This window comes from Trachurus japonicus, chromosome 16 (genome assembly GCF_045865225.1).
Source record: "Trachurus japonicus isolate A0001 chromosome 16, Traja_1.0".
Lineage (NCBI taxonomy): Eukaryota > Metazoa > Chordata > Actinopteri > Carangiformes > Carangidae > Trachurus > Trachurus japonicus.
This window is the reverse complement of record NC_140922.1, coordinates 15,298,568-15,320,243: the sequence shown is the minus strand read 5'-3', so window position 1 is coordinate 15,320,243 and position 21,676 is coordinate 15,298,568. Positions and strand designations below refer to the sequence as shown.

At 40.3% G+C, this 21,676-nt stretch overlaps 1 protein-coding gene across 2 annotated transcripts in view; it reads left to right on the top strand.

Moving 5' to 3' along the window:
- LOC146972124 (dynein axonemal heavy chain 11) overlaps positions 1 to 21,676 on the top strand; it is a 41,467-nt gene that overhangs the window by 2,852 nt on the left and 16,939 nt on the right. For both annotated transcript variants that reach the window (XM_085801946.1, XM_085801947.1), the window contains exons 11-61: positions 47 to 162; positions 276 to 471; positions 834 to 938; positions 1,082 to 1,477; positions 1,609 to 1,941; positions 2,348 to 2,602; positions 2,696 to 2,865; positions 2,944 to 3,166; positions 3,643 to 3,759; positions 3,857 to 3,943; positions 4,032 to 4,190; positions 4,420 to 4,503; positions 4,632 to 4,790; positions 4,883 to 5,005; positions 5,320 to 5,442; positions 6,337 to 6,561; positions 6,649 to 6,740; positions 6,829 to 6,955; positions 7,071 to 7,223; positions 7,312 to 7,545; positions 7,855 to 7,986; positions 8,296 to 8,456; positions 8,569 to 8,725; positions 8,824 to 8,969; positions 9,055 to 9,171; positions 9,257 to 9,395; positions 9,601 to 9,693; positions 9,798 to 9,992; positions 10,747 to 10,824; positions 10,916 to 11,048; positions 11,163 to 11,290; positions 11,611 to 11,759; positions 11,957 to 12,107; positions 12,201 to 12,332; positions 12,798 to 12,971; positions 13,551 to 13,755; positions 14,049 to 14,214; positions 14,344 to 14,446; positions 14,840 to 15,079; positions 15,165 to 15,326; positions 15,441 to 15,634; positions 15,951 to 16,113; positions 16,583 to 16,706; positions 16,913 to 17,055; positions 17,743 to 17,904; positions 19,334 to 19,567; positions 19,739 to 19,885; positions 20,021 to 20,134; positions 20,225 to 20,368; positions 21,183 to 21,365; positions 21,500 to 21,601. In XM_085801946.1, coding sequence (XP_085658072.1) covers positions 47 to 162; positions 276 to 471; positions 834 to 938; positions 1,082 to 1,477; positions 1,609 to 1,941; positions 2,348 to 2,602; positions 2,696 to 2,865; positions 2,944 to 3,166; positions 3,643 to 3,759; positions 3,857 to 3,943; positions 4,032 to 4,190; positions 4,420 to 4,503; positions 4,632 to 4,790; positions 4,883 to 5,005; positions 5,320 to 5,442; positions 6,337 to 6,561; positions 6,649 to 6,740; positions 6,829 to 6,955; positions 7,071 to 7,223; positions 7,312 to 7,545; positions 7,855 to 7,986; positions 8,296 to 8,456; positions 8,569 to 8,725; positions 8,824 to 8,969; positions 9,055 to 9,171; positions 9,257 to 9,395; positions 9,601 to 9,693; positions 9,798 to 9,992; positions 10,747 to 10,824; positions 10,916 to 11,048; positions 11,163 to 11,290; positions 11,611 to 11,759; positions 11,957 to 12,107; positions 12,201 to 12,332; positions 12,798 to 12,971; positions 13,551 to 13,755; positions 14,049 to 14,214; positions 14,344 to 14,446; positions 14,840 to 15,079; positions 15,165 to 15,326; positions 15,441 to 15,634; positions 15,951 to 16,113; positions 16,583 to 16,706; positions 16,913 to 17,055; positions 17,743 to 17,904; positions 19,334 to 19,567; positions 19,739 to 19,885; positions 20,021 to 20,134; positions 20,225 to 20,368; positions 21,183 to 21,365; positions 21,500 to 21,601 — 8,148 coding nt within the window. The remainder of the gene's footprint in view (positions 1 to 46; positions 163 to 275; positions 472 to 833; positions 939 to 1,081; positions 1,478 to 1,608; positions 1,942 to 2,347; positions 2,603 to 2,695; positions 2,866 to 2,943; positions 3,167 to 3,642; positions 3,760 to 3,856; positions 3,944 to 4,031; positions 4,191 to 4,419; positions 4,504 to 4,631; positions 4,791 to 4,882; positions 5,006 to 5,319; positions 5,443 to 6,336; positions 6,562 to 6,648; positions 6,741 to 6,828; positions 6,956 to 7,070; positions 7,224 to 7,311; positions 7,546 to 7,854; positions 7,987 to 8,295; positions 8,457 to 8,568; positions 8,726 to 8,823; positions 8,970 to 9,054; positions 9,172 to 9,256; positions 9,396 to 9,600; positions 9,694 to 9,797; positions 9,993 to 10,746; positions 10,825 to 10,915; positions 11,049 to 11,162; positions 11,291 to 11,610; positions 11,760 to 11,956; positions 12,108 to 12,200; positions 12,333 to 12,797; positions 12,972 to 13,550; positions 13,756 to 14,048; positions 14,215 to 14,343; positions 14,447 to 14,839; positions 15,080 to 15,164; positions 15,327 to 15,440; positions 15,635 to 15,950; positions 16,114 to 16,582; positions 16,707 to 16,912; positions 17,056 to 17,742; positions 17,905 to 19,333; positions 19,568 to 19,738; positions 19,886 to 20,020; positions 20,135 to 20,224; positions 20,369 to 21,182; positions 21,366 to 21,499; positions 21,602 to 21,676) is intronic.

Below are 21,676 nucleotides of genomic sequence, written 5' to 3'. Positions count from 1 at the left end.
TCTATTCAAGGCACTTGAACTGAAAAGTTATTTATTTTCTGTACAGGTGGAGAGAGGCCTGACTAAGAACATGGCTCAGACATCCGGAGCGCTGAAGTGGGCAAAAATGCTCAGGGAACGTATTCAAACACCTTGGGAAAAAATAAGATTACTATTTGACATGTCAGTAAAAACACCTGACTATTTACCAGTGAATGAATGAATTAGTTACCAATACTAGCAGGTATACAGATACACAGTTCAGTATCAACCTTTACTATTTGCAACATTTCCAGGTCTACAGAGGGTGTGGAGATGGCGAAGGAGAACAACATGTACATGGAGATGATGAGTCTACTGGACCAATATGAGGTGGACATTTACTCTGAATGGTGTAATCGTTTAGAGCAGGCCTGCTTGATCAACCTGAACCAGCCCCTTATCTGCAGAAATACCTCATCTGGCCTGGTCTCAGTCAACTTCAATCCAAAGGTAATTGTTGTCCCACAGCGCTAAATCATTTTTCAACTTATTGGGAGAGACTGACGTAGCGTTCTTTGTCTTTTTTTTTTAAAATAATGTGTTCCTGTGCACTTCTATATATATGTCCCTCAAAATTAGATCTCTAAAAAAATTCTCTACAGTGGTGCAAATCCATTTTACACACTGCTGACTGAATTGATGAGAGGTGAAAAAAAACAACTACTGTTCAAGGGGAATAGCTATTTGCTATAGTTATTTAATTTAGGTTATTATATTCTCCAAAGGTTTCTGTTAGTAGAGACAAAACATTTTGCCACCACCCCACTGTGACTATGCATATGACTTAATCACTATTTCCTTTCACTCCTCAGCTGACTGAAGTCTTGAAAGATGTGAAGTATATTCAGACTCTCAGTCAGGTCAACATCCCTGCAGCTGCAATGACTGTGTTTGATAAGCGTGACATGTTCACAAAGGTAAGAAAAAAGCATATTGCTTTATGGGCTCACACACTTGTGCACAACTATGTGAGTTAAATAACAAGCAGCATGCCTTTTTAATTATCTTTTACATAGAAGACACTGAAAATATGTATTTTCTTCCCACTTGCATTTTCCAGTATGTAAGCAGTCTGCAGCTGTTAGTACAATGGTACAATAAGCTCAAGCAGACGGTGCTAGAGGTAGAACTTCCTCTCATCCGAGCTGAGCTGGAATCCATAGACCTGCAGCTGACCAGAGCAGAGACTGACTTGACATGGCAGGATGTGGACTGCTGTGGCTTCATCAGCACCACCAAAGACCTGGTCCAAGACCTCGCATGTAGAGTCAGTAGAGCCAAGGAAAACTGTGAAGCCATTCAGTCATTGATGAAAGGATGGAGCAAACAAACCATGTTTTGCAGAAAGGATAACAAGAAAGGATCACTCATCCAACTGGAAGACAGAGGAGACCGTGTCAACAAGAAGTACAGGGGCATGAGGAAGGATGGAGATCATATCTATGAGCTGGTGCAGGTGTCTATGGCTGAATTTATTATAAAAGCCACTTGTGTATTTAACATTTTTCAATGCAATACTTACAAAAATACAAAGTATTGATAGTTTTTGTGGTGACCATCTCTCCAATATTCTACAATTTTCATCAGGAGAATATGGTCCTTTTCCATGCTGACCCTGCCTCAGAAGTGTGGCAGTCCTACCTGGAATATGTGGATGAGATGGTGGTGGAGGGACTCTTCAGCTACCTCAGCCACTCGCTTCAGTTCTTCGTGGACAACATGGAGTCTTGGCTAAACCAGGCCCCCCTGTTTGAGGCTCAGTTGATGCTGAATGGTTCAGAAATGGTCTTCTTCCCCTCACTGGAAAGAGATGCAGGGGATGGCCTCTACGAACTAGTAGAGGGACTGGTTGGAGACATATTCAAGACTTCAGTTAATATCAACAGAGTGGCTGCACATCTGAGCACGGAGAGCTACCAGGTACTGTTATGTTCTTTTTGGATGTCAAAACAGACATAGTTTACATATTACAGTGGTTCTGTTCTGTTAAGATAGAAGAAAATCAGTTATTTGGTCATACTGTAATGCTTGAAAGTGATTTTGATGTTGATGTGTCGAATTAATGTGTATGCATACAAACCATATTGCATGCTCTGCAGTTTTTAATCTATATAATTATGATATGCTCTGATATACAGTATAATTGAACTTGTAAGAGGCACAAGTATTAAGTACATTTTCCATTTAGCAGATTGCATTTCTAAATCATTTAATTTAAACTAGTTAAAAGGTATTCAGCTTAAACTTTCTAAACTCGTTAGAGTGCATTCCCCTTTAAGTATAAGACACTGCAGATGTTATATGTCATGTAATATAACTCTTACAGGATGTAATGGATGGCATGCTGGATTTGTTGGACCTGAGACATGAAATAATGGAGCGAGTGGAGAACGTCCTGAGGAAAGCTATAAATTACCAGAGAAAGTTTGACTGCTACACCCATCTGTGGCAAGATGACAGGGCTGAGTTTCTCAGCCAGTTTCTCCTGTATGGACGTGTTCTAACAGCTGAAGAGATGGAGGCTCATAGAGCAGATGTACTCCCTGAGAACCCGCCTACAATCGATAACTTCAAAGAACAGGTTAAAAAAAAGGCTTTATTAAATCATGGATCATATTGTCTGTGCATGCCAGGCATCCTAATTGTAATCTCTGATGTGATCTTAATTTTATAGATAGATTATTTTGAAGATCTCTATTCTGAAATTTCCAAGCTTGAAGATTTCAGAGTTTTCAATGGATGGTTTCGGGTAGATATCAAGTTCTTTAAAGTCAGCCTGCTCAACATTGTAATGAAGTGGAGCTGGCTTTTCAAAGAACACCTCCTGACTTATGTCACTAACAGGTAAAGTTAAGATTTGAATGTCTATTTACAAACCAGACCAAAACTTCGGTTCTTCTTACTGTGTGCTTTCTCTCTCAGTCTTGATGAGCTACAAACATTTGTCCGAACCACTGTTGAAGGATTGAACCATCCTTTGGCCAACGGAGACCACCATGACTTGGTGGAAGTTATGAGTCACCTGCTGGCTGTCAGAGACCGACAAACAGCCACAGACAAGATGTTTGATCCTCTCAGAGACACAATTATCCTCCTGGAACGATATGGTGTGACCATACCAGACCAAGTCTATTCTCAGATGGAGGTAAAGAAAGGAAGGGGTTAATACTACTTTTTCCTTACGACTTTTAAGTCGCAAATTAGTAAATTAGTAATGATTTATTCAGAGACAAGAAATCAGAATGCTGTATATATTATATACACCAATCAGGCATAACATTATGACCACTGACAGGTGAAGTGAATAACTCTAAATTACACTTCATCATAGCACCTGTTAGTGGGTGAGATATATTAGGTAGCAAGTGAACATTTTGTCCTCACAGCTGGAAGAATGGACAAGCGTAAGGATTTGAACGAGTTTGAAAAGGGACAAATTGTAATGAGCAAAAGCAGGACCAACACAATATTAGGCAGGCAGCCATAATGTTATTACGAAAACGATTAAGAAAACTTTATTATCCACTGAGTGGAAATTCCTCTTTGGTTTCACCATAGACATGTCTTATGCCTGATCGTTGTATGTTTGCCATTTAACTTTCAAACAAATTCTCTCCATAGGAACTTCCAGAGAAATGGTGTGAAGCTAAAAAACTGGCCGTGAAAGTAAGGCATGATGTAGCTCCCATGCAGAATGTAGAAGTGATGGTTTTACGAAGACGATGCATGGCATTTGAGGTGACAAGTCACTTTTATATTTTAATTTGAGAAAAAATTATATATGCACACTTTTGAAGGTTTGAAGACCATTCAAGTGGTATCTGTTATTTTTCAGGTAAAACAAGCAAAATTCAGAGAGATGTTCAGAGCAACTGCACCCTTTGGTTACAACACGGTGCATCCCTACATCAGTCTGGAGAAAGTATGAGCTCAGCCCTTGTTTAATTACAACATTAAAATATCACAACACTCTATCCATCATGGATAACAGTTGTCACGTTCTTTTCTAGTCTGAAAAAGCAATACGAGACATGGAGAAAGAAGTAACAGAGCTTCAAGAGTCCACAAATCTATTTGATGTCACTATTCCTGACTACAGAGACATTAAACTCTGCAGAAGAGAGATCACTGTCCTCAAAGAACTGTGGGACATTGTTGTATTTGTGCAGGTAGGTAGCGTAATGTATATTGCATACTTAAACATCTCTATTCCTGAGGAAATGGAAGTACGGTTGAATGCCTCATCACCTTACAACGCTAACCCAATAATTCAATAACATGACCAGCCTGTCCTCGTGGTGGCTGTCATTGATTCTTTGAATACCCCAAAGACACTAAATGTCCCCATTAAGCACCCTCAGCCCATTGACCCCTCTGCATGTTACTTTATCTATACAGAGCAGTGTGAAAAACTGGACAATGACCAAATGGAGGCAGATAAACGTGGACCAGATGGATGCAGAATTGTGGAGGTTTGCCAAGGTGAGGTCACCAACAGTGCTACATCACACCAGCACATCTCTCCTGCTGTCTTGCTGTCATGCACCATTGCTGTTTGTAACAGATGCCCTTAATAACTAATTATGTTTACCTGCCTTCTGTTTGTGTAGGACATACGGAAGCTTGACAAAGAGGCTCGTGTGTGGGATGTGTATTCTGGGCTAGACCTTTATGTAAAGAACCTGTTGGCGTCACTGCGGGCCGTGAGTCATCTACAGAACCTGGCAATACGAGAGCGCCACTGGGTGCAGCTAATTAGCGCGACACAGGTGCGTACCAAGTAGAGGTCTTACTATAGAACAACGTTTTGCATGTCTTGGTTGACAGAAGTTTGCATTTGAAAATAATTCTTTTAAATCAGATGGACATCACTGTGACTGACAGTACCACCTTGGAAGACCTTTTGGCTCTGCAGCTGCATTTGTTCGAAGATGAAGTTCGCAACATTGTGGATAAGGCAGTCAAAGAGATGGCCATTGAGAAGGTTCGTCTTTAACTATGAATAAATGCAACCACATCAAAAGCGGAGTCTTTGACTCATAGTTACCAATGACATATGTCACATACTGTATCACACACCATTTCTTGACAAAGCTCTCTATTATGAATAGGGTTCAGACCTCTTCAAAGTTGAAAGATAAAAACACACCCAGATGGGAGATATAAAGTTTTCACTGGACAGCCAGAATCACTTTATTTGTTTATTGTTAGATAAGGTTTATTGATAGTTGGAAATACAGTCATACAGTTTGAATTTAAACAGTGTCATCATTATACTATGTGTTATTTGAATTTTAGGTTGTAACAGAAATAAGTCAAACATGGGCATCAATGGAGCTTTCATATGAAGATCATTACCAGACATCTGTGCCACTTCTTCAATGTGACGAGGAACTTATTGAAACTCTTGAGGATCATCAGGTAAATATCTAAGTTGCTGAACTTGTTCTCAAGAGCAGTTGTCTGTGAGACGCTCTGATAGTGATGCACTGAATAGAGATGAGAGTGCAGAAGGGGGCTGCTCTGTCTGACTGTCGAACAGCACAGCTGAGACTGAGAGGTCCCTATTGAGTCCTTGGATTTATAGCTTCTTTAGGACACAGGGCATTGTTGCACTGTGGGGGTCTTTGTATGTGTACACCAGATGTATTTTGGGGAGGTAGGGGGGTTTATAGCCAGCAATTACAAGTGCTTCCATCTTTGTGTGAAAAGATCGCTTTCCTCCCCCACTTTTTTTTTATGACTGAGCATTCTGATGAGGTTGAAGTTGTCTAGAAATTAAACAATACATGTTAAGATGGCTGTGTCCAAAATCACTCACTACTCACTATATAGTGGACTATATACGTAGTGATCACGTCATTTTGTAGTGCTTTCAGGATGTTTAGTGAGTATTAATATACCCTATAAGTGGACTCAGTATCCCACAATGCAGCATGAAAAGATACAGTACAACTGATGGTCACTAAGCAAGTAATATATACCATAATACAATTCGGTCATTTATCGTTGTTATGATCATTGATCTACAACGTTTTAATTGTGTGACGTAATTAACTGTGTGGCAGAGTAGTGTCCGAAAGTGTTTTTTCATTTTATCAGTGAGCTCACTATATAGTCCTCTATATAGAATTCACTATATAGTGAGTAGGGAGAAGTGAATGAGGGAGTGATTTCGGACACAGGCGGAGTCTTGTTATCTGGTGATGTGTTGCATGGTTATGTGGTTGGGTGGTAATATGTGTGTAGGAGTTTTACATTGTACTAAATCCTTTAGATAAACTATGCTAATGGTTCTGTGTTCTCGTCCTCAAGGTTCAGCTCCAGGGCGTCTTTCAGAGCAAGTATGTAGACCACTTCCTTTCCCAGGTGGTTGAACTACAAAAACAGCTGACCGTGGCTGACTCTGTGTTGATGGTCTGGATGGAGGTCCAAAGGATGTGGGCCTACCTGCAAAGCATCTTCAAAGGCTGTGATGACATCTGCCAACAGCTGCCTGCAGATGCACACAGGTTCCAAGCTATAGATGGAGAATTTAAGGTCTGTACATAATATGCCAGTCATGCAGTTATGTAAATTCAGTGGTTTTCATGGTCGTAAATGTGAGGTTTTTTTTGGTTCTTTCAGGAGCTAATGTTAGACAGCGCCAAGACCAAAAATGTCATCGAGGCCACCAACAAACCTCATCTATTTGAGAAGTTAGAAGATCTACAGAAAAGGTTTATGAACAGTTTGGTATTTTAAAAATGTCATTATACTGTTTTCAGTTAAGTTTGTCCTTATTTTCCTGTACCCTCTTTCTTACAGGCTGGCACTGTGTGAAAAAGCTCTTGCTGAATACCTGGAGACGAAGAGACTTGCTTTTCCACGATTCTATTTTATTTCATCTGCAGACTTGTTGGACATCCTTTCTAAAGGGAGTCGTCCCAAAGAGGTACAGTAATGTAGATTACTCCTTTATGTTTTTTTAAAAAATATATTTGTTGTCACCATGTTTAGGCTTACTGCACTATATTTGTCATGAAAAAGTTAATGATTGTGTTTTGCAGGTAACTGTCCACCTCTCAAAATTGTTCAGCAACATGTCAGATCTTGAGTTTTCCAAAAAAGAGCAGTTGGATAATCCTAAAGTTGTAGTGGGAATGTACAGCAAAGAGAGAGAGTATGTCCCCTTCCAGGCTGAATGTCGCTGTTTGGGGCCGGTAAGACACTGCATACATTCAGAATTTAATAATATGGATTAGCGATCACAATTGATGAAACAACTTGGAAAGGAATACTGTGTTTTAGGTGGAGGAATGGCTTACTGGTCTGGAGGAGTCTATGAAGGAAAGTGTCAGGGGTCACCTCTCTGAGTCTGTGTCTGTGTACGAGGACCGGCCCAGAGAGCAGTGGATCCTCGACTTCCCTGCCCAAGTGGCTCTCACTGGATCTCAGATCTGGTGGAGCAACGATATGGAGCTTGTGTTTAAAAGACTTGAGGAAGGATTTGAGTATGCACTGAAAGATTACAACAAGAAACAGGTACACATAATATTACATGTGAGAATATCTAACCTGCTGTTATACAGGGCCTGTGACATATGCAGGACATCCAGTAATATTTTGGTCAAAATAACAACTCAGTACTAGGGGAATATTCTTTATTCTGTTGTTTACATTGTTACACAGTCTTTGCTGTTGTAATGTGACTTTCAATACTTAAAATTACAAACGAGAAAGGCAATGTGAAATATACAGCATGTGTATTGCTATCTTATTGTGTTCTTCTCTTATTTGAACTGTCTGGTTTCTTCAGCATTCCTTTGAATCCATTTTTCTTCCCACCTGCAGATTTCTCAACTCAACTCTCTGATCAGTATGCTTCTGGGAGAGCTGAGTTCAGGTGACAGACAGAAGATCATGACAATATGCACGATTGATGTCCATGCCAGAGATGTTGTTACCAACCTCATACTGCAAAAGGTGAGCATAACTGAATCACATTATAATCAAGTATTCCTTTTTTGTGTGGCTGAATTAACTTTAGAGCTACAAGAACATTTTACTCAAGGTGTAACGTAAATATAATGATACATTGTCACAGAATGTCTTTATTTTGCTTGTCTAAAGTTTGATTGCAGTTTTTTGTTCATGACTGCCATTTCATGAAATTTGTTCTAATCAAGCTGTATTGAAAAGATGAACCTTCACCTGCTAGAGTCTAATGTGTGCTCCATCTCTGGTGATTAATTATCTCTTTGACATAGTTTGATACTAGCCATCTGTGTACAGGTCTCCACTTCACAGGCTTTTCAGTGGCTTTCCCAGCTTAGACATCGCTGGAGCGAGCAGCAGCATCACTGCTATGTCAACATCTGTGATGCTCAGTTCCTGTATTCTTATGAATATCTCGGAAATACACCACGCCTGGTCATCACTCCCCTCACAGACCGGTAGGTCTGCTGCCTATTCGAGTTAAGTGTCCAGTGTTTTCAACACATATGCTATATCTAACTTTGCTAACCAGTACAGTTGTGTTTTTCTGTGGGCTGTTGCCAAGTTTAGGTGCTACATTACCTTGACTCAGTCACTCCACCTGACCATGAGTGGAGCCCCAGCAGGCCCCGCGGGAACAGGGAAGACTGAGACCACTAAGGATCTTGGCAGAGCCATGGGTGTCATGGTATACATCTTCAACTGTTCTGAGCAGATGGACTACAAGGTGTGACAGATCATGATTATTTTCTTAGCCAAGTTCATGTCTGGTTTAGATGTTTCAGTGAACATGCAAATTTGTAAATGTTTTTTGTTTATGTTCAGTCAATTGGAAATATATACAAGGGTCTGGCCCAGACTGGAGCATGGGGCTGCTTTGATGAGTTCAATCGTATCGCTGTGGATGTTCTGTCAGTTGTCGCAGTGCAGGTTAAAACTATACAGGACGCAATTCGCTCTAAAAAGAAAAGGTGATTGATTACACACAATACTTGATAAATCTTAATGTTGAGAAAGTATACTAGATGTTTGTCAACACTTTCTGCAATCTCACAGGTTCCTGTTCCTCGATAAAGAAATTGTCTTAAAGCCCTCTGTAGGGATTTTCATCACAATGAACCCTGGCTATGCAGGCAGGACAGAGCTACCTGAGAACCTCAAAGCTCTTTTCAGGTGGGAATGATACAGTCACTTTCCTTATACGGTGCCTTAAGTCAACATGGAATTCATTGTCTGCTCCTTTTGTTTCCTGCTGTAGACCCTGTGCCATGGTGGTGCCTGACACTGAGCTTATTTGTGAGATAATGTTGGTGGCAGAGGGCTTCCGTGGTGCTAAGCTTTTAGCCAGGAAGTTTATCACTCTTTACACTCTCTGCAAAGAACTGCTCTCTAAGCAGGTAGGAGAAAATCACTAAGCACTGTTATATTTCATAATGTTGGCTTAGAACAGAACATCAATAATAAATCTTTTCAGCTATGCCTCAGGAGCTCGGTGATGCATGAAACCATTCAATAACTCTTAGTACTTTGTATGACATGATTTATGGTAAGTGTAAACACAGGAGTACACATCTTTACTGTCTGTCCTCATTTGTCTGTTAGGACCACTATGATTGGGGTTTGCGTGCTGTCAAGTCTGTTCTGCTTGTGGCAGGGGGACTAAGAAGAAGAGACAAGACAAGACCAGAGGATCAGGTGACTTACATGTGTTTGTGTACATCACCTCACAGCTGCAAGAGGAAGAAGGATTGTATTATATAACCTATAAAACCATTTCTCGCTACACTTTATACCTGTAGGTGCTAATGCGTGCTCTTAGAGACTTCAACATGCCTAAAATTGTGACTGAGGATGTGGCCATCTTTTTGGGACTGCTGGGAGACCTGTTCCCAGGCCTGGAGGTTGAGAGAGAGAGAAGCTGTGAATTTGAAAAGGCCATCCGGAAGAGCACACTGGAGCTCCGGCTCCAGCCAGAGGAGACATTCATCCTTAAGGTTTGACAATATATGGTGTATACCAGGGCTATTCAACTATAGTTGTGAGGGGGTCAATTTTGTTGGAGGACTGTGGCCTGTGGGCCGGTCATTCTTCTGAGCTATCTTCTGTTACAATTTCATCGACAGCAGCAGTGTTGGGCAAATTAACCTTGAAAAGTAATTAGATTACTGGTGGTACTGATTACTCTTCTTAAAAATAGGCTTATCATGTTACAGTTCTTATTACTTTATTTCAAAAGTAATTAGTTAGATTACTAGTTACAGTAGGCTATTAGTTTCTCCATTCTCTAAAAATGAATAAATAAAATAAATAAAAAAATTCAGGCGGAGCGGGCCGACACTGTGTAGCCCAGGATGGGTAGTGTGGGAGAGACTTCTGGCCAGACTCTCTCTGGTCTGCTGTAGACAGTGTGTCGTTAACTGCCGCAAGTGTCGTAAAATGGGCATGTATAGGAGCGTCAAACATTTCTTTTGGCAAAAATATTGCACAATTTCTCCACTCTTTCTTTGCTTTTCACTATTAATGTTAGGTTTTATGAAAAAAAAAGTTTTTTTTTTGTATTTTCTGAAAATTATTATTTTCTTTTTATTATTTTATTTTATTGGTTGATGGGCCGGGGGGCTGGTCTAACTTGACATACGGGCTGGTTCTGGCCCGGGGGCTGCTAGTTGAATAGCCCTGGTGTATATTCTGCAAATACTTAAGAAAAGAATGAAAATGTTTTCATGAATGACTTTATTTTGTTACTAGGTGGTGCAGTTGGAGGAACTGATGGGAGTACGTCATTCAGTCTTTGTTGTTGGAAATGCAGGGACTGGGAAAAGCCAGGTTAGATTACTTAGATTTCAAGCATTTTCTCCAATCAGATGCTCTGCTTAATAAGGCAGATGTGGAATATCAGGTATGTTTATTTTAACAGATGCTGAGAGTTCTCCATAAAACATATGTAAACTTGAAGAAGAAGCCTGTGTGGAATGACCTCAATCCAAAGGCAGTGGACAGAGATGAATTGTTTGGCTTGATCCATCCTGTAACGCGAGAGTGGAAAGATGGTAGGCAGAGCTGATTTTAAAAGAGAATTAGAAAAGTAGAACACAAGAAACAGGTCTAAATAGTGCTTATGCCTTGATATCTCAGTTGTTTGTATCTTTAAATCTCTTTGTAAGGTTTGCTTTCATCACTGATGCGAGAGCAGGCAAACATCTCCCACCTAGGACCTAAGTGGATTGTGTTGGATGGAGACATTGATCCGATGTGGATTGAATCACTCAACACAGTGATGGATGACAACAAGGTACCTCCCTTCTGTTCACTCATACACTATTGTACAACACATAGCAACTAAGGTGGTATAGATAGAAAAAGATGTTTCTTTCCCCCTCCTTCAGCAATCACTTCCTGGAGTGTGAGTACTTGGAGGTATTTTTCCAGAGCAATGAATCATGTCACAGTGATCCTGTGCCTTTGAAATATTCTAAAGCAAGTCTGTCAAACCTGATGAGATATGGAGGTGTTTACCTTATCGTTTGGGTAGTGTCATGTCCATCGTATTGACCATTCAAATGTTATGATATTTAGAAACTATAATGCTTCATACTGTAACATTTCTTTCAGGTTCTGACTCTGGCGAGTAATGAACGTGTGCCACTTACCTCCTCCATGCGACTGGTGTTTGAAATCAGTCACCTCAGGACGGCCACTCCTGCTACTGTGTCCAGGGCGGGAATCCTCTATATTAACCAACAGGACCTGGGCTGGAATCCGTACGTTGCACCGTGTACAGTCACACCGCACCAGAACATTTTTGTGCTATTTTCTGTAGCACGTGTTTTACTTCATTAGTCATTAGTCATCATATTTCACCAAAGAGACTATGATTTCGACAAAATATTTAAATGTATTACACATCCTGATCCGACCAGCTCCGCAGTATGAAATAATTTCTTGGTCTGTTGCTCAGGTATGTTGCCAGCTGGATTGACCAACGAGAGCGACAGACAGAGAGGGCTCACCTCACCATACTGTTTGAAAAATATGTTCCTCGTTGTCTTGAAAAAATGAGAAACAGCTTCAAGACCATCACTCCCATCCCAGAAAACTCTATGGTGCAGGTACACAACACACAGGCAGGCACATTTTATTTATTTCTCCTTTTGTTTGCCTGTACAGCCAGAAAATCACTATCAAATTTTCCTCTTGTTCAGACACTCTGCACTTTGCTCGACTGCCTTCTAACACCAGAAAATATTCCGTCTGACTCGCCACGTGAGCTGTATGAGACCTACTTCACCTTCGCCTGCATCTGGGCCTTTGGTGGGGCTGTGTATCAGGATCAGGTATGACTTCACTTCCTTTTACATATCAGCTTATATATACAGTAGCAGCCGTCAGGACAATTTGTGTGGATATGTTTCAACATGATAACACATACTCAGCATACTCCACAAAAGTATTTGTGTCCTAATAAAAGTCATAAAGCTTAGTCTTAGGTGCACATATCTCTAGACTTGTCCCTCCATTGAAATTAAGCATTTTCCACAGTACAATGTGTAACTGGGCATTACTCCACTTAGTTAAAACTCTACTTACTCATTGCTTTGTCTTTTTATTCCTATCTTCTTCTCAAAGGCATGAATATAGCTGGAGGTGTGATACTTCCTTTTGTTGAGAGGCATGTCAAGAATGTCAAGTGACCAAGAATAATATACACTTAACTGTCAATCAGTTGGACTAATGGTGGGGTTGTCCATTGAAATTACATGAATTAATGCATGATATTATATCTTCAATGATTTGTCCAGCTCTGTGATTACCGGGTAGAGTTCAGTCAGTGGTGGACCAAAGAAATGAAGACAGTGAAACTACCAGCACAGGGAACAGTGTTTGACTACTACCTTGACCCTCAAACAAGACGATTTCTGCCCTGGAGTGACACTGTGCCCCCGTTTGAAATGGAAACTTGCACACCATTACAGGTAAGGACATATACATAGTGGGGGAGAGTAGGACCCTTCAACATTTCAAAGCATTTTTGACACATAATCACTTACACGATCACAAGAAGTGGCCTTCTTAAAGAAAAATAACCAAAAATGAACAATACAGTCATATTAAAAATGTATGTGTGCCTCAGTGAACATAATAAGAGAGGGTAAAGTCACATCATGAGGTTATGGCAGGGGTGCTAGAATGGATGATAGGCTTACCACTGTGTCTGATTACCATCTACTACACCCCATACCAGACTGTGTGGGGGTGAAGGCATGAGCAACAAGGCTTGCGCTATCACCCACGCTCTATTGTCTTTCTTTATGCTCCTGCGTACAGCTGTGAATGCTCCAAAGGCTCTTGCTGAGCCATAATTAGTGGGGTTTTGTTCTGAACAAATGATGCTATTATGACAGAATAGTTGTGGTGTACTGGGGAAATACAAGAAATTATAAATCACATACAATTCACTGAACACATGTCTGTCAATAAATCACACTCAAAGAAAGCCATAATAACCATGTATGTTTCTGTTCTCTGTCTTCCTGCTGTTTCTATGATTGCAGGCTGTTCTGGTACACACAGCAGAGACTGTGCGTCTTCGGTACTTCATGGACTTGTTGCTGGAGAGGAGACAGCCAGTGATGCTTGTGGGAAATGCTGGAGTGGGAAAGACTGCACTTGTCAAGAACAAGTTAGACTGTCTGCCAGAGAGTTACATGACCACAAAAGTACCTTTCAACTACTATACCACCTCCCTCATGCTGCAGGGTGAGTGTGAGGGGGTTTATGAGTTGCTCTGTGCTAGCACATCAGGCAAACTGTAGCACCATCTGCTGGTAATTTTCAGATGGAGAAAGAGAAGAGTGGAGGGAGAGAAAAACTCACGCTTAAGTATTGTTAATTGTTTTAATCATGACATTCTCATGCTTCCAAAGCTGGTTTGACTAGGGTACGGTCAATCTACCTCTTTTTAGTTTTGCTGTTTTGTTTTCAGCAGGTAACTGTTGTGTGGCTGATGTTTTTTTGTCATTGATTTGATTTGTCTTTGCTTTCTGTTGCAGGGATTTTGGAGCAACCATTAGAGAAAAGAGCCGGCAGAAGCTACTCCCCTGTAGGCAACAGAAGGCTGGTCTACTTTATAGATGACATGAACATGCCAGCTGTTGATACTTATGGAACTGTGCAGCCTCATACACTTATACGCCAACATCTGGACTACGGCCACTGGTGAGAATATCCCACACATTTAGTACGGGTTTTGCAGTTGTCTGTTACCAGCACATAAAAACACTCTAGCAACCATCTTATGTTTATTAAATCAAGCGTGCTTCCATTTCTTTCCATTTCAACCTGCAGGTATGACAGACAAAAATTGACCCTAAAAGAAATACACAATACCCAGTATGTTGCCTGTATGAATCCAACTGCTGGAAGCTTCAGCATCAACCCCAGACTGCAGGTATCTAATTCAGCATAGTTTATTTTTTAATACAAATATTATCAGCTGTGTTGAAAGAATCACAATAGCATCTTTTTAAAGACTGAAATTTAGTTCGAATTTTAAAAAAAAGGAAAATGAATGTGTGTGTGTGTGTGTGTGTGTGTGTGTGTGTGTGTGTGTGTGTGTGTGTGTGTGTGAATTGGTGCAGAGGTTCTTTGATAGATAAATCATGCAACAGATTGAACATGGGGAGAACTACCACCAAAAACAAGCCGATTGTGCATAGTGTACATACTTTATATTTTTAATTCAACATTTAGGGTTAGGTGGAAGTGATCCTTAAACTAGTCTATTTTAATAATTAAATACTGAACATTTTCTGAGACTTGGTTGTGCCTGTGCTCCCTACAGAGACATTTTTCAGTGTTTGCGGTGAACTTTCCTTCGTCTGAGGCTCAGGTGTCGATCTACAGTAAGATCCTGTGTAGCCACCTGAAGCAGCAGTTTTTCAGTCCACTGGTTCAGAGGGGCGCTGCAGCTGTGGTCCAAGCTGCCACAACACTTCATCACAAGATGGTTCACAGCTTTCTGCCCACGGCCATCAAATTTCACTACACATTTAATCTACGAGATTTATCTCATGTCTTTCAGGTATTGCTGATAGCAGACAAGTTGTACTTTGAATGGACTTTTGAATGTTTAGTGAAATATTAATTTTAGTATCTGTTTTGTTCAGGGAATTCTCTTAGCTGGGCCAGAGACTGTGAGAGACAGCACTGAACTGGCACTGCTGTGGCTCCATGAGTCCTGCAGAGTGTACTCAGACAGACTGGTAGATGACAAGGACCTGCAGTTCTTCCGGAGGCTCCAGATGGAGACTGTGCATGAATGCTTTGAGGTGCAATACAGATTCTGATTAACAGTGTAAACTGTATAAATTGCTGTTCTTCACCTTCACATAATAACATTGACCGAAAGATTGAAATGATTTATTATGCTTGTCCTCGTCCAGGGACTGGAGGACAAAAAGGTGACAAAGCAGCCCCTCCTCTATTGCCACTTTTCCCAAATGGGTGAGGAAGCCTCCTATGCTCCTGTTAGAGACTGGTCTGTGCTCAGGACCATTCTGACAGATGCACTGGAGAGCTACAATGAGCTCAATGCAGCCATGGATCTGGTGCTGTTTGAAGATGCCATGCAACATGTGTAAGCAGTGGATTCACATATTATAATAATTACATTAATTACATTATAATAATCATTGTAACCTTTTTTCCTTTGAACCAAATCAAATCAAAATATAAAAGTACTAAGAGGAGGATATTAGATCCTTTATAAAAAAGAAAACGTGGCAGTTTATTGGACAGTGGAATTAAAATGCTGTGAGCTACATTTGTTAAAGGGTTTTGTGTGCTGTAATGGGAACACCATATTACTTTAAAAAAAAAGCAATCTTTGAAGATGTTTACATTTGGAGGGACACATGTATTTAATGGCATAACAAAGATTATGTTGTGACCAGCTGTCGCATCAGTCGCATCCTGGAGTCTCCCAGGGGTCATGGGTTACTGGTTGGGGTCGGGGGCAGTGGAAAGCAGAGCCTGACTCGTCTGGCTGCCTACATATCGTCTGTGGAAGTCTTCCAAATCACTCTAAATAAAGGTTACAGCATCCAGGACCTCAAGGTAAATGTTGATGTCATTAATCCAGAATTTTAAGTGCATAGTAACTACAAAATCTACAAAAGCTAAAGCGATATGCTTTTAGTTACAATCCTCGAGCATGGCGCTAAAATACATTATTATTATGCAAAATCTAAATAGTTAACTTAAATCAAGGTTTTACAAAAAATCTCTTGATCAATTTTCTCTCTGTTTGCATGCAAGATATTGACGAAATTCTGTTTTGTTCAGCTTCTCCACTGATGCAAGAAATAATTGTCAGATACTATTAAAAGCCACAGGGAAATATTTCAATATCTTATTGATGAAGCAAGTTTGTCAATCTAACCATTTAATAGCCCATTTGTGAGGTGTTTTCATGAGACTTGTGCTATGTCACTGATTATTGTTGAACAATTTGAAATTCTGTGGTTGACTCCATAACGTGTAAACAGCATAAATGTCCATTCATTCCATTTGTTGTTTTACTTAGATGGATCTGGCAGGCTTGTTCCTAAAGACTGGAGTGAAGAATCAGCGTGTGGCTTTGCTTCTCACTGATGCACAGATACCTGATGAACGGTTTCTGGTCATTATCAATGACTTACTGGCATCAGGTCAGACCCCAACCCCATAATAGTTGTACTGTTTTTCCAGCTCTGTCGGCCTAAAAGAACAGTGTTTGTAGAATCATATGTTGTTTTCCTCATCACGCTGTCGTTGAATAGATGTTTGCTGTCCTTTCATGTGATTCAGTTCATTAATTGACCTTATCAAATATATTCAGTCTTTGCTGTGATTATGACTGTGCCTTTCCCTCCAGGAGAAATTCCTGAGCTCTTTAGTGAGGAGGAAATGGAAGGTATCGTGACAGGTGTGAGAGCTGAGGTCCGAGCTCTCGGACTGCTGGACAACAGGGAGAACTGCTGGAGATTCTTCTCTGACCGAGTCAGACTACAGCTCACGGTCTAGTCTTGCAAACTCTCTCTACTATCTTCAGTTAGCCAATGTTGCTTTCCAACTTTATCTTCTGAATATACTTACAGAGCACCACTGTTCCATTGTTTAGCTTGATAACATATCAAATGTTTTCTTGAGAGAACCTTAAAGACAAACATTAGACAAGAATAGATTAATATTTAATAAACACAATGCTACTCTGAGGATGACATTTTTTATGATGTGCCATCACAGCCAATATTCACAACAAGATTATGGGGAAAATCCTGCTCCAGCCATTTTGAACTTGAAAACCAAAAGCACAACTGCTGTGTTATGTTATTAAATATGTTTGACATGTTAAATTACCAGAGCCAGACAAACCGTGGGGGTTAAAAGGAAGGAAATTCTTGTCTCAGTACACACGTATGCCATCCAGCTAATCTCTGCGCCAGGGCCTCTGGGAGCGTCACCGTCTGCTCCAGCCAACTGGGAATGTGGCTGCCTGTCCACATGCCAATGTGATGGCAAATGGGGGCACAGAGGGCTGCCAGTTATGGGTTCTTGAATGCATCAGTGCATCATTGTTGATTTGTTGATTTCCCTATGTTCACTCGCATGTCTTTTTATATTCAAGCATGGGAATTCACCTTTGCACATACAGTACGTGTTTTTGTGTGGTGACTCTTTGTGTCTCTGGTTTCCTATTTGTAGGTGGTCCTGTGTTTGTCTCCTGTGGGCAATGTCCTTCGTGTAAGGGCCCGTCGATTCCCGGCCCTTGTCCAGTGCACCACCATCAACTGGTTCCATCCTTGGACTACTGATGCTCTGCAGTCGGTCAGCTACAGGTTCATCCAAGAGATTGAGGGCATTGAGGTCAGTCTTTTGGCTCTATGCTTTCCACTACACATGTGTGATATTACAGCAAATAGCAGTCAGAGTTGCATATGTATGTGTGATTTGCAGTATTTCCCTTGCTTTGCCATGTACCCTCACATTCCAGACTGAGTTAGACTAAAATGAACACCTTCTAATTACTATGGTGCAGCTGGATTAACTTTTCAATAGATCCCTCATCATTAGTTCTCTGCTGAGGTACTGACAAATTGCTGAACACATGCCTGGAGACTCACAGTGAGTGCAAGCATATCATTGTTTTCCATCATAGCAGTGGAACGATCACAACCCAGGATCATTTATGTTAATGAGAGAAGAGTGATTAAGCACATAACGACCCTCTAAGGAGGCACAGCTGTCACAACCAGGAAGTGTCATCACATATCTGAACATGTGCCAGACTATTAGTTTCCACTATGTGTGTGTCGACATCTGTCCATGTGTGGATGTCCATGTGCAGAAAAAATGTTTTGTTGTGGTAGTAGCTGTAGTACTTGAGAAGTTGCGTTATAAGAGTGTTAGTGGTAAGTGATAATAATGGAGACAACACCAGACATAATGTTGTTAGAGGTGCTTTTAGTAGTACTGGTATAGAGATACGCAGAGAAGGACTTGAAAAATATAATCAAATAATCAAACAAACACAATCAAGGAAATAACTTTGTGTAAGTTTGTGCATTAATCAGTATAAATATAAATATGTAAGACATCTAAAGTTATTAATGATTGTTTATCTTCTTAAAGAGGCAGGAATACAAGAAATGAAATGATCATTTATTTAAAGTTGAAAATGCACAACCCACTGATAGTTGCTACACAAGGCCAATCAATGAGAACTTCTCTCGCATCTCAACTGAACATAGCATTGTTTGTCAAAAAGCATTATGTCAGATCTTAATTAATAATGATTTTATTTCCTACTGGCTCCACAATCATTAACAATGGCTTTTTGTGAATTATGTTTAGCCTTGATTCTTGTATTCTCTGCTCATTTGTTTTTGCTTTAATTGATTGCTAAATGTATGATTAATGGAGGTTGTGTGTCATTGAGCACCATATGATGAATACCTCATTGGAATATAGTACAACAGCAACTGAAGACAGTGTTTAGAAAGTTGGAGGGCATCAGAGATAATGTAAACACTGTGCATGTCTTACAAGCTGCATGTCACTGGTCTAAACACATTATTTTCATAGAGGTTTCAAAGCCTAATCATTCCTGGTAGCTGCACCTAAATTTCAGATTGAGTAAGTCAGGGCCAGCCAAGTAAGATGGCAAAACTTGTAGATGAATTCAAAATTTATGAAGATAATATTTCAGTCCCCATCAGGTTGTGGATGTTAAACTCTACTCAATCCAGCTCGCCCTGCTCTCCCCTACCCCCCCCTTGTCTGCTTATTTTTACAGCCTGCCGTCCAGGAATCCATCAGTCTTTTCATGGCCTACGTTCACACCAGTGTCAACCAGGCAAGTGAAAAATACCAGCGCAATGAGAAGAGGTACAATTACACCACCCCCAAGAGTTTTCTCCAGCAAATCACCCTGTACAGAAACCTTCTGGAGAAGAGCCGGGCTCAGCTACAGCACAAGATGAACCGGCTTGACAGCGGCCTTCAAAAACTCCAAACCACTGCTGCTCAGGTAAACGTCTTCATTATATACTGGATGGGGGCTAATGTTAGGGTTTAAGGCACAAGGTTGAGGTAGAAAAATTTGAATGATTATTTGTCTCTGATCTAAACAGTGTGGGTTCTTACCCGACATATTAATATTATACTCCGAAGTACATGAAATTGTTTTTCTCTGTTTTAGGTTGAGGATCTACAAGCCAAATTGGCATCCCAGGAAGCAGAACTGACCTTTAAAAACCAGAATATTGAAGCTCTAATTACAAAGATTGGACTGCAGACTGAGAGGGTTAGAAACAAAAGGGAGGCCGCAGATGTCGAAGCACAAAAGGTGAGCTATTCTGTCAGATGTTGGTTTTCACACAATTTTTTTGGTTTGTTCTACTCTTCATACCTCATCATACCGCTATCAATTACAATAAAGTCTTTCTGTGAGTTGATAAAATGTGGTTGTTTTTTCTTACAGGTTGCTGTGATTCAGGCAGAAGTATCAATCAAACAAAAGGACTGTGAAAATGACTTAGCCAAAGCCGAGCCATCACTGACAGCTGCCACAGCAGCACTAGACACTCTCAACAAGGTAATCCATGTTATCATACAGTACTAGCCAGAATTCCATCAAAACCTCAATCAACCCTAAAGATTATGTAATGTCTCTAATTGTTTTTAGATGAATCTCACTGAGCTGAAGGCCTTTCCAAACCCTCCTGTGGCAGTGATCAATGTAGCAGCAGCTGTGATGGTTCTGCTAGCCCCCCGCGGTCGAGTGCCTAAGGATCGGAGCTGGAAGGCGGCGCGGGCCTTCATGGGCAAGGTTAAGCTGTCATAATGTCAATCACATCTGCCTGATTAATGCCAATCTAATTTGTGTGTGGGCCTTGACCCTGGCCCTGCCCAGCGTCTCTCGAGTGCTAACATTACAGCTGGATGTCTTTATGAATATGCTCACTCACTAGGAGAGCAAGTGTGTTGACCCATTTCTCAACCTCTAGCGACTATTAATGCAAGTGTCGCCATTAAAGGATGTATTAGGTTTTTGAAAACCAGTAATATTAAGCATGAAATTAAGGTTCATTATTTTTATTTTTCAGAAGTAAATTTTTGCATTTTAATCATATTATGTTTTTGAATGTATTAGTTGGTTGGATTTGGTTAAAATACAAATGATACATTCATCTTATATACATAGAAAAAAAAAAAAAAACTTCAGTTTAAAAGATTATTTTTAATGAAGTGGGCAACAGGTAAGAATATAAGAGAGGAAAGTATTCTATTAGTCACTGTTACACCAGTATGCCTGCTCAGTTTTACTATATAGTCATAGGCTGTGAGTATGAAATCCATACAAAGTCTTCTCACAGATTTCATTTAATAACAGAGATTATTTCATTTGTGTATAATGTTATGACGAACGGAATCAAATATATAATTATTGTTGTGCAGGACTGTTTCCTTTTAAATCCTTTTTTTGACCAGGGACTTTTTTCCTGACAGCCCCTGATTTTATTCTGGTATGGGCCCAGCCCCTTTTATATACCGTAAGGGACTTTTTACTCTAGACTGGGCCCAGGCTTTCAGCATGGATATCAACATACTGTATAACCTGTATTTGTGTTTATGTGTGTCAGGTGGATGACTTCCTGCAGGCCCTGGTGTCATATGACAAGGAACACATCCCCGAGACCTGTTTGACTGTGGTGAAACAACAGTATCTGAAAAATCCAGAGTTTCACCCAGATCTAGTTCGGACCAAATCTACAGCTGCAGCCGGTCTCTGTGCCTGGACTATAAACATTGTCAGATACTATGAGGTCAGACAACGCCTTATGATGAGTTGTAGTCATCAGTTATCAGTTGTAGTTAAATGTGAACACATTTTCTTCCATTTTTTTTGCAAAAATGTATCTATTTTGGAGATATTTTTCATGTGTCTCCTGTTTTATAGATTTATTGTGAGGTCATTCCCAAGAGACATGCATTATCACAAGCTAATGCAGAACTAGAAATGGCAACAGCCAAACTGCTGTCAGTTCAAAAGAAGTTGGCGGTGAGTGAAATATTATTATTATTATTATCATTATTATTAATATATGCATTTAAGTCACTTAGTCTAAAAGCTACA